General features: G+C 31.4%; 1 protein-coding gene across 2 annotated transcripts in view; it reads right to left on the bottom strand.

Annotated features, from left to right (window-relative positions):
- Nucleotides 1-1,921: 1,921 nt before the first annotated feature.
- Nucleotides 1,922-11,538, bottom strand: part of LOC137632812 (protein O-linked-mannose beta-1,2-N-acetylglucosaminyltransferase 1-like) — a 41,989-nt gene continuing 32,372 nt past the window's right edge. For both annotated transcript variants that reach the window (XM_068364914.1, XM_068364913.1), the window contains exons 15-16: nt 3,289-3,398; nt 1,922-2,417 (exon numbers count right to left, since the gene is read on the bottom strand). In XM_068364914.1, the coding sequence (XP_068221015.1) occupies nt 2,255-2,417; nt 3,289-3,398 (273 nt within the window). In that variant the 3' untranslated portion in view covers nt 1,922-2,254. The remainder of the gene's footprint in view (nt 2,418-3,288; nt 3,399-11,538) is intronic.

Raw genomic sequence — 11,538 nt, 5'->3', positions numbered from 1 at the left:
ATCTCTTAAAGTAAGGAAAAACGATAGCTACCATCCTCAGCCTAGTTCTCAGTAAGGATATATGTCTTCGCAAAACATGGACAATAAGATAATCAGCAATTGTCATTAAATTGATATGTATTAACATAAATAAAATTTTTCATTGATATGCAAATAAATAGATTCTCAGAATTATTACTTAAATATCACCAGCTGAATTTACATTCCTATAACACTGTAATTAGATACTAATACAAAGGAAGGACTTAGGTTCGTTTGTTCAAGAACACCTTGCATATAGCAAGACACGGGCTCTTGCACAAGAGCAGCCCGTACAAAAAAAAAAAAAAAATAGGTCTAAAATTATATAGCAATATTACATAATGACTATGTTTCTAGTAAAAAGCCAAATATTTAATACCAGCGCTTTAATAAAAACTAAACATGCTGGCATTTTCTAAGTTAGTTAATGCATAGAATTAATTTTATCTACAGACCTTAATACACTTACAGATTAATTTATCTAAGGTTAAGATAAATTCTTCATCAAAATCCTCTCACTTAGCAAGTATTCAATCAGTACACAGAATCTCTGACCATAGCAACAACAAGAATATACACTATATTCAACTTTTTTATTTTAATGAGGCGCATTTGCACTGACTCGCAGCGGTGCCCTTTTAGCTCGGAAAAGTTTCCTGCTCTCTGATTGGTTAGAATTATCTTGTCCAACCAATCAGCGATCAGGAAGCTTTTCCGAGCTAAAAGGGCACCCCTGCGAGTCGGTACAAATCTGCCTCACTAAAAAGAATTGACTATAAATCCTCTTAGCTCATAAACTAATGACATTTTAGACAACTGACTTAGCATAGTGCTGTTGGAACCACACACACACATACATACATACATACATACATACATAAATACACATATTATACTCCTCCTAATGCCTAGATTATCCCTACAGTTTCTTGTGCTCGGGTTCGATTCCCCGGCCGACCAGAAGCTATTATTTTTTTAGTTGATTCCCCCTTTGGTCTCTGATCCCAAGGTAGAGATATTCCAGGTAATAGGAGGAGCATGCTATATGGCTTATAATAATAAGAAAAATTATCATATATATATGTATATATATATACATATATATATATACATATACATATATATATATATATATATATATATATATATATACATAATCCCATTCAATGAAGTTCTATCTTTTAGAATCTTTGGAAAAAAACAATGCTTATGTTACAAAATAGCTGTTTTACAATCATATGAAATACTTAGTTTAAGAATATACGCCAAAAACATCATAGTCATTTATCGTGTAAAGGTATGCCAACATGACACGTCTTACAAAGATAGTTGAAATCATTCTCTCTCTCTCTCTCTCTCTCTCTCTCTCTCTCTCTCTCTCTCTCTCTCTCTCTCTCTCTCTCTCTCTCTCTCTCTCTCTCTCTCTCTCTCACATAAAGCAAATTTTCAAATAAACAGTCTTGAAGTCATTATACATATTTTTTGACACATCCAAAATTATTTCATAAGAAAAAAAATCAATATTGTTTAAAACTGTTGCGTGAAGAGATGAACATCTAATTTTATGAGATCAGCCACAGAAAATGGAAAATCTTTTTTTTACCTTTTGTTCTGTCAAAATGTATTTCCGTCGTTAAATTACAAGTAGATTAATCAACACACACACACACACACACACACACACACACATATATATATATATATATATATATATATATATATATATATATATATATATATATATTTATATACATATACAGTATATATATATATATATATATATATATATATATATTTATTTATTTATATATACATATACAGTATATATATACATATATATATATATATATATATATATATATATATATATATATATACATATCCTTAATATGAAATTATTTTTCAGCGATACCGGGTATCTTAAATCTCAACAATCTGGAATAAAAATTAATGCTCAAACGCTCCATATAACACAATAAACAATTCAAATTCCTCAATAATTTTCAAATAACAGTTTTAAGTTTTTGAAAATAGGTAAAATATATTCAACGTAGTAATATAGTTTTATCTCTGCTTATTGTCTTAAAAGATTCCTTTTCCTTATCTGAGAATTATCAAAAAAAAAAAAAAATAAAAATAAAAATGTCTTCCTCATATCAATGAACTGTGTCACCTGAGTCCATTTTCCTCTTGTAATCTAAATTAGACCAAGGTCTACTTTCTGTGTTCTTGTCTATCTCTTCTGGAGACTGTTGACAGGGAGGCCCAGAATGATGTCGTCGTCTCCAGGCTGGTGGGGAGCGAAGTAGAATTGGTCTTCGTTGAAATTATCCGCCATCTTTTCCTCTGTTTCTCTGGTGGCTGCGAAGATTTCGTAATCTTTCTTGTAGAATTTGCTGTAACGTGAATGAAGTGAATTACTAGAAAAGCTACATCTCTCATGGATAGTTTTTTATGTTAATGTTTACCATTTAAAGCGTATAATATATTATAGAGTATATCCACCTTGAATTGGTTTATGTTATTTAATGTTTATCAGTACAGACATGCCTTTGTCTGTAAACTTATTAAAGATCATTAGATTCCATTACAGTGTATGAAATTCTGGTTCAAATTACAGAATATACGGTAATACAGTATAAAGCACATCCACACAGGGTTAATTTATGTAATTTATTGTTTATCAGTACAGAAATGCTATGTCTGTAAACTTAGAAGAGCTAATATGATTCCACTCCAGTACAAAAAAAGCTGTTTCAAATTACAGTATATAATACAGTATAAAGCACATGTACCCGGAGCTAATTCGGGCAATCTATGTTTATCAGTACAGAAATGCCTATGTCTGTAAACTTGGAAAAGCTAACATGATTAAATTACAGTACATGATATGCTGGTTAAAATCATCATCATCTCCTCCTACGCCTATAGACGCAAAGGGCCTCGGTTAGATTTCACTACTCGTCTCTATCTTGACCTTTTAAATCAATACTTCTCCATTCATCATCTCCTACTTGACGCTTCATAGTCCTTAGCCATATAGGCTTGGGACTTTCAACTCTTCTAGTGCCTTGTGGAGCCCAGTTGAAAGTTTGTTGAACTAATTTCTCTTGGGGAGTGCGAAGAGCATGACCAAACCATCTCCATCTACCCCTCATCATGATCTCATCCACATATGGCACTCGAATAATCCCTATTGTAGTTTCATTTCTAATCCTGTCCTGCCATTTAAAATAGAACTGGAATAACTCTACAGCAATGACCCACCTGTATTTAGAGTAAGGCACGCCCATTATGAGCAAGGTTGCTTGATAGTAAGGAAGGCGCCACAGGCCGAAGTGGTGATTCCGAGCGTCCTGATTCCAAATCTTTAGCGCCTGTGAATAAAAATATGTCTTCAATAACAACGACAATAACATAAGAATACTATACTCAATTTGTTTTAATGAAGTGCATTTGCACTTACTCGCAGGGGTGCCCTTTTAGCTCGGAAAAGTTTCCCAATCGCTGATTGGTTGGTCAAAATAATTTTAACCAATCAGCTCGTAGGAAAATTTTCCGAGCTAAAATGGCACCCCTGAGAGTCAGTAACCAATCAGCTAGTAGGAAACTTTTCCGAGCTAAAAGGGCATCCTTGAGAGTCAGTAGCCAATCATCTAGTAGGAAACTTTTCCGAGCTAAAGGGGCACCCCTCTGCGTTTGGTACAACTGCGCCTCATTGAAAAAAGATTGAGAATAGTGATAATATTTATAGTGCTTCCAAAAGACTCGAATCACTCTTAGTTCTTCCGTCATACATCTACAACGTTTAAGATTTCTTCCAGAGGGCTAAAATTGCTGGCTACAACACTACTTGCAGTTACTGCACAGACTCTTCATTCTAATTAGTATCTAGAATGTCCTTCAAATATATGGAGCTAGAATTAAACCATTTGACTAAACAATTAACTTATTACAGTTTGAAGAAAATTATGAATATACTGATAAACGATATTATTATTATTATTATTATTATTATTATTATTATTATTATTATTATTATTATTATTATTATTATTATTATTATTATTATCTCCGCCAATGAAGTTGAAAGAAAGTTATGTTTTCTTGGCCACAATTGTAATCGTCGAGTAATGAAACTTGCAGGTATTATCTGTTATGTAAAAAGCTGAAAATGACTAAATTTTGGAAGGTCAAGGTCAGACGTTAAGGTCACTGTTAAGCAATATGTCCAATTCACGATATCAACCATAAGCTTAGACATCGTTGTCACAAAGACTTCAAACTTGGTTCATATTTGAGTGTATGAAAATCCACGCCAATTAATACATGTTAAGGTTAAAGGTCAAGGTCAAGGTCATGGACAAGGTCAAGATCAAGGTCAAGGTCAAGGTTATGGTCATGGTCATGGTCATGGTCATGGTCATGGTCAAGGCCAAGGCCAAGGTCAAGGGCGAGAAATAAGCCTCTGTGGCGGAGGTCTGAGCTCTATGTATATATATATATATATATATATATATATATATATATATATATATATATTTATACAAATATATATATGGATATATATGTATATATATATACATAAATATATATATATATATATATATAAATATATGTATATAAATATATATGTATATATATATATATATATATATATATATGTATATATATATATATATATATATATATATAATTATATATATAAATATATATGAATATATATATATATATATATATATATATATATATATATATACAGATATATATATATAAATATATATATATATATATATAAATATATATATAAATATATATATAAATATACATATATATAAATATATATATAAATATACATATAAATGTATATATATATAAATATACATATAAATATATATATATATATATATATATATATATATATATATATATATATATATATATATATATATGAATATATATATAAATATATATAAATATATATATAAATATATATATATATATATATATATATGCCAAAGTAGGCTTACTGTAGAAGTTAACTCGAAGTATTACCAAGTCATGTGCATTGTAGATTCCCTCATAGAAAATATCAGTATATAAGTAAGAAGCAAGCAAAGCCTTAAGACACAACATAACGTACTTGGAGAAACAAGATTTACAGAGAGAGAGAGAGAGAGAGAGAGAGAGAGAGAGAGAGAGAGAGAGAGAGAGACCTGTCTCGTCTATAGAGAGGAAGAAAACATTAGTAAAGACGAAGGAGGTTTTGGGTGTAGCCATTTGAAAGCAGAACTAATCTGTAGTAGTGCTGGTAGATGTGAATACAATACTGATTTCGCTATTTTTATTATTATTATTATTATTATTATTATTATTATTATTATTATTATTATTATTATTATTATTATTATTATCATTATTATTATTACTTGCTAAGCTACTATCCTAGTTGGAAAAGCAAGATGCTATGAGTCCAAGGACTTCAACAGGGAAGTAGCCCAGTGAAGAAAGGAAATAAGGAAAAATAAAAATATTTTAAGAACAGTAACAACATTAAAATGATTATTTCCTATATAAACTGCAAAAACTTTAACAAAACAAGAGGAAGAGAAATAAGATAGAATAGTGTGGCCCGAGTGTATCCCCAAGCAAGAGAACTCTAAACCAAGACAGTAGAAGACCATGGTACAGAGGCTATGGCACTACCTAAGACTAGAGAACAATGGTTTGATTTAGGCGTGTCCTTCTCCTAGAAAAGCTGCTTAATTCACACAAAAAAAAAGATAAGAAAGCATTGTATTCCAAAATTTGCAAACTTTAAATTATTAAGCATCTTTTCTACCCATCATGAATAAGAATGGTGATATAATATATACAAATAATTTTTGGTCAGCAACCAATATCTCTTTTGATATTATTCATTCTGCAGGAATGTAAATAAAAAGGAAAATCATATCTTAAAGTGTAGAATAACATAGTGCTGTTGAAGTGAAAAAGGTGCATGTGTTACTTAAGTGAAGCTTAAATATTACAATTGAAGTTCAAGATTTATCTAAGTGGGGATTTACTAGTGCTATTAATGTGAAGAATTATCTAATGTTATCGAAGTGAGGATTAACTAGTGTTATTAATGTGAAGATTATCTAATGTTATTGAAGTGAGGATTAACTAGTGTTATTGATGTGAAGATTATCTAATGTTATTGAAGTGAGGATTAACTAGTGTTATTGATGTGAAGAATTATCTAATGTTATCGAAGTGAGGATTAACTAGTGTTATTGATGTGAAGATTATCTAATGTTATCGAAGTGAGGATTAACTAGTGTTATTGATGTGAAGATTATCTAATGTTATTGAAGTGAGGATTAACTAGTGTTATTGATGTGAAGAATTATCTAATGTTATTGAAGTGAGGATTAACTAGTGTTATTGGTGTGAAGATTATCTAATGTTCTTGAAGTGAGAATTAACTAGTGTTACTGATGTGAAGATTATCTAATGTTATTGAAGTGAGGATTAACTAGTGTTATTAATGTGAAGATTATCTAATGTTCTTGAAGTGAGGATTAACTAGTGTTATTGATGTGAATATTATCTAATGTTATTGAAGTGAGGATTAACTAGTGTTATTGATGTGAAGAATTATCTAATGTTATCGAAGTGAGGATTAACTAGTGTTATTGGTGTGAAGATTATCTAATGTTCTTGAAGTGAGGATTAACTAGTGTTACTGATGTGAAGATTATCTAATGTTATTGAAGTGAGGATTAACTAGTGTTATTAATGTGAAGAATTAACTAATGTTATCGAAGTGAGGATTAACTAGTGTTATTGATGTGAAGATTATCTAATGTTATTGAAGTGAGGATTAACTAGTGTTATTGATGTGAAGAGTTATCTAATGTTATCGAAGTGAGGATTAACTAGTGTTATTGATGTGAAGATTATCTAATGTTATTGAAGTGAGGATTAACTAGTGTTACTGATGTGAATATTATCTAATGTTATTGAAGTGAGGATTAACTAGTGTTATTGATGTGAAGAATATCTAGTGTTATTGAAATGAAGAATATCTAGTGTTATTGAAGTGAAGATTATCTATCGTTATTGAAGTGAAGATTACCTAATGTTATTGAAGTGAGTATTAACTAGTGTTATTGAAGTGAAGATTATCTATCGTTATTGGAGTGAAGATTACCTAATGTTATTGAAGTGAGTATTAACTAGTGTTATTGAAGTGAAGATTATCTATCATTATTAGAGTGAAGATTACCTAATGTTATTGAAGTGAGTATTAACTAGTGTTATTGAAGTGAAGATTATCTATCATTATTAGAGTGAAGATTACCTAATGTTATTGAAGTGAGTATTAACTAGTGTTATTGAAGTGAAGATTATCTATCGTTATTGAAGTGAAGATTACCTAATGTTATTGAAGTGAGTATTAACTAGTGTTATTGAAGTGAAGATTATCTATTGTTATTGAAGTGAAGATTACCTATTTTTATTGAAGTGAGTATTAACTAGTGTTATTGAAGTGAAGATTATCTATCATTATTAGAGTGAAGATTACCTAATGTTATTGAAGTGAGTATTAACTAGTGTTATTGAAGTGAAGATTATATATCGTTATTGAAGTGAAGATTACCTAATGTTATTGAAGTGAGTATTAACTAGTGTTATTGAAGTGAAGATTATCTATCGTTATTAGAGTGAAGATTACCTAATGTTATTGAAGTGAGTATTAACTAGTGTTATTGAAGGGAAGATTATCTATCGTCATTAAGGTGAAGATTATCTAATGTTATTGAAGTGTGGATTAACTAGTGTTGTTCATGTAAACATGTGTAATATTATTGAAGTGTAAATTTTCTAGCATTATTAATGTGAAGATTACCTGATGTTATTGAATTAAGAATTATCTGGCGTTATTGAAGAGGAGATTACCTAATGTTATTGAAGTGTGGATTAACTAGTGTTATTCATATAAAGATTATCTAATATTATTAAAGTGTAGATTTTCTGGCATTATAGAAGTGAAGATTACCTTATGTTATTGAAGTGAGGCTTAATCAGTGTTATTGATGAAAAGATTATCTAGTATTATTGAGGTGAAGATTATCTAGCATTATTGAAGTGAAGGTTATCTATTATTTAAGTGAGGATTATCTATCGTTATTGAAATGAAGATTATCTAGCATTATTTAAGTGATGATTATCTATCGTTATTGAAATGAAGATTATCTAGCATTATTTAAGTGATGATTATCTATCGTTATTGAAATGTAGATCATCTAGCAGTATTGAAGCGAGGATTAACTAGTGATATTGATGCAAAGATCATCTAGTGTTACTGAAGTGAAGATTATCTAGCAGTATTGAAGTGAAGAGTGTCTAATGTTATTGAAGTGAAGAGTGTCTAATGTTATTGAAGTGAGGATTAACTAGTGTTATTGATGTGAAGAATATCTAGAGTTATTAAACTGTAGATTAACTAATGTTATTGAAGTGAAGATTATATAGTGTTATTGATGAAAAGATTATATAGTGTCATTGAAGTGAAGATTATATAGTGTCATTGAAGTGAAGATTACATAGTGTCATTGAAGTGAAGATTATTTGGTGTCATTGAAGTGAAAATTATATAGTGTCATTGAAGTTAAATTTATATAGTGCCATTGAAGTGCAGATTATATAGTGTCATTGAAGTGAAGATTATCTAGTGTCATATCTAGTGTCATTGGAGTAAAGATTATATAGTGTCATTGAAGTGAAGATTATCTAGTGTCATTGAAGTGAAGTTTATTTAGTGTCATTGAAGTGAAAATTATATAGTGTCATTGAAGTGAAGATTATCTAGTGTCATTGAGGTGAAGATTACATAGTGTCATTGAAGTGAAGATTATTTAGTGTCATTGAAGTGAAGATTACATAGGGTCATTGAAGTGAAGATTATATAGTGTCATTGAAGTGAAGATTATCTAGTGTCATTGAAGTGAAGTTTATCTAGTGTCATTGAAGTGAAAATTATATAGTGTCATTGAAGTGAAAATTATCTAGTGTCATTGAAGTGAAGATTATATAGTGTCATTGAAGTGAAGATTATATAGTGTCATTGAAGTGAAGATTATATAGTGTCATTGAAGTGAAGATTATCTAGAATCATTGAAGTGAAGATTATATAGTGTCATTGAAGTGAAGATTATATAGTGTCATTGAAATGAAGAGTTACTTCAGCAATAAACTTAAATAAACGAAACTTAACAAACAATTAAATACACTCTTTCAGACACTGTAAATTATTAATACAGTTCTTCGTGAACTTATAAGTACTGCCACCAGTGATATGGGACATGATGGTCATTCCAAAGTCTTCATATAAAAGAAATGCAAGACATTTAGGCTAACTAGACACCTCAACAAAAAGTAGCAAGTTGATCTTAGAGTAGCACGCACTGGTTCTTGGGACGCTAATTGAAGATACTGACTTATCTGATATGCGAAATAAGTTTATATATATATCATGTAACTTAAATACGAAGAAATCAAGTATAAACGAGACAAATATGCAAGCTATGCATAACCTAATTTTTCCATTGGAATATAGTAAACAATAATTAATTAAATTATTGTTCTCTAGTCTTGGGTAGTGCCATAGCCTCTGTACCATGGTCTTCTGCTGTCTTGGTTTAGAGTTCTCTTGCTTAGGGGTACAATCGGGCACGCTATTCTGTCTTGTTTCTCTTCCTCCTTTGCATTTTATAGTTTATATAGGAAATATTTATCTTAATGTTGTTACTCCCCTTAGAAATTTTATTTTTACTTGTTTCCTTTCCTCACTGGGCTTTTCCCTGTTGGAGCCCCTCGGCTTATAGCATCCTGCTTTTCCAACTAGGGTTGTAGCTTAGCAAATAATAATAATAATAATAATAATAATTCATCTATGGAACCTTTCCAAGTAGGCAAGGGCTTAGGATTTTAATCATACAGAATATATCTTTAAGCCTTTAAAAATAGGAAACAGACAATTACAACGTTTGCGTCTGATGTGTAATGATTAGCTTTTTTCGTATAACGAAGTTTGTACAAATTAATGCTGTCGATTATTAAACACTAACCTTTCTTCAACACAGATGATACGGCCATCAGAGGTAGGTAATTATCGTTCTTTATAGGTTCATCATTATAGACCAATTTGGATGAGTCTGTATTCGTATATGTTGTCGTAGGACTCGACCCAGTAGTAGGAGTATAACTAGACTGTGTTACCATGGAGGTCGCAGGACTCGACCCAGCAGTAGGAGTATAACTAGACTCTGTTACTATAGAGGTCGTAGGACTCGACCCAGCAGTAGGAGTAAGACTAGACAACGTCGAATGGAATTCCTCAGTCGTCGTCGAAAGGGGCTCAGTGGTTGTGTTGTCACCGGAGGGCCAATCCTCCCTACAAGGCGACCACACAATGAAGGATATCATTCCGAAAGTAACTGAAAAGGTGATCACAACAGCTATAAAGCCTGTCAGACAGCCGTTTCTCTCGAGACACTCCCTCATTACGTCGATCCTTGATCTCACAGTCCAGGTAGGATATTGCGATTAAGTCAGGTTTGGCTAATAGCTGGTTATAATCCTTCTATTGTTCGGAAGATGAAGTCAATAACAAAGCAGAACGTTTTGTACAGAAATATCTATAACGCCGAGGCCACTTTTCAACACCTTTCCACGTATAGTTTTATAATCGCAGTTACTTTTTACTTTGGGATGTTACAAAGACTGACTTTTTTCAAGGTGCGCTCACGGAGAGATTGTAGCTGGGACTAGACTAGGGTGTTATCGCAAGTCTTTATCTTTCATTTGTTCAAACGACCTAACCTTTGAATTTATCAGCTCAGATCAAGGTTGTCTTTGAGTATAAGCTCTCTCTCTCTCTCTCTCTCTCTCTCTCTCTCTCTCTCTCTCTCTCTCTCTCTCTCTCTCTGCAGATAATTTCCATGTTATTTGCCGCTTCGCACAATAACACGAGGGCTCATCATCATTTTGTCGAAACCTTATACCATTCACCTTTCTTTCAGACCGCTTCTGGATCTTAACCCCACACATGTCTAATTCTCCCGGTCTAGAAGGTACACATATTAAGCTAGCCTGCTATTCACCATTCTCTCCACATGACCAAAGACTCTTAGAGTACTATTTCGTTCCTTTACCAGCTGATGATAATAACTTTACCACTACTACGCTACCACTACTACGCAATTTACTAATGACATAGGGTCTTCTTTTTTTATTATCAGGGATATTATTTCTAGTAGTATTAGAAGTAATAAAATCACTCATTACCCTTACAATTCCCAACTAGAAAAGCTGAATGCTACAAGCTTAGTGGTTCTAACGTCTAGAGCTTACAAATAGGCGGCCCTAAGATTATGTAACAAGTTCCCAATGGACATCTGAAGGACTGAAGATAGTAAGGCTTTCAAGAAGTTGAAGACTTTTTTTTCTAAGTGCTTAGATAATGTG

This window comes from Palaemon carinicauda, chromosome 42 (assembly GCF_036898095.1).
Source record: "Palaemon carinicauda isolate YSFRI2023 chromosome 42, ASM3689809v2, whole genome shotgun sequence".
Classification (NCBI taxonomy): domain Eukaryota; kingdom Metazoa; phylum Arthropoda; class Malacostraca; order Decapoda; family Palaemonidae; genus Palaemon; species Palaemon carinicauda.
Note: the sequence above shows the minus strand (reverse complement) of the source record. Positions and strands in the feature narration are given on the sequence as shown.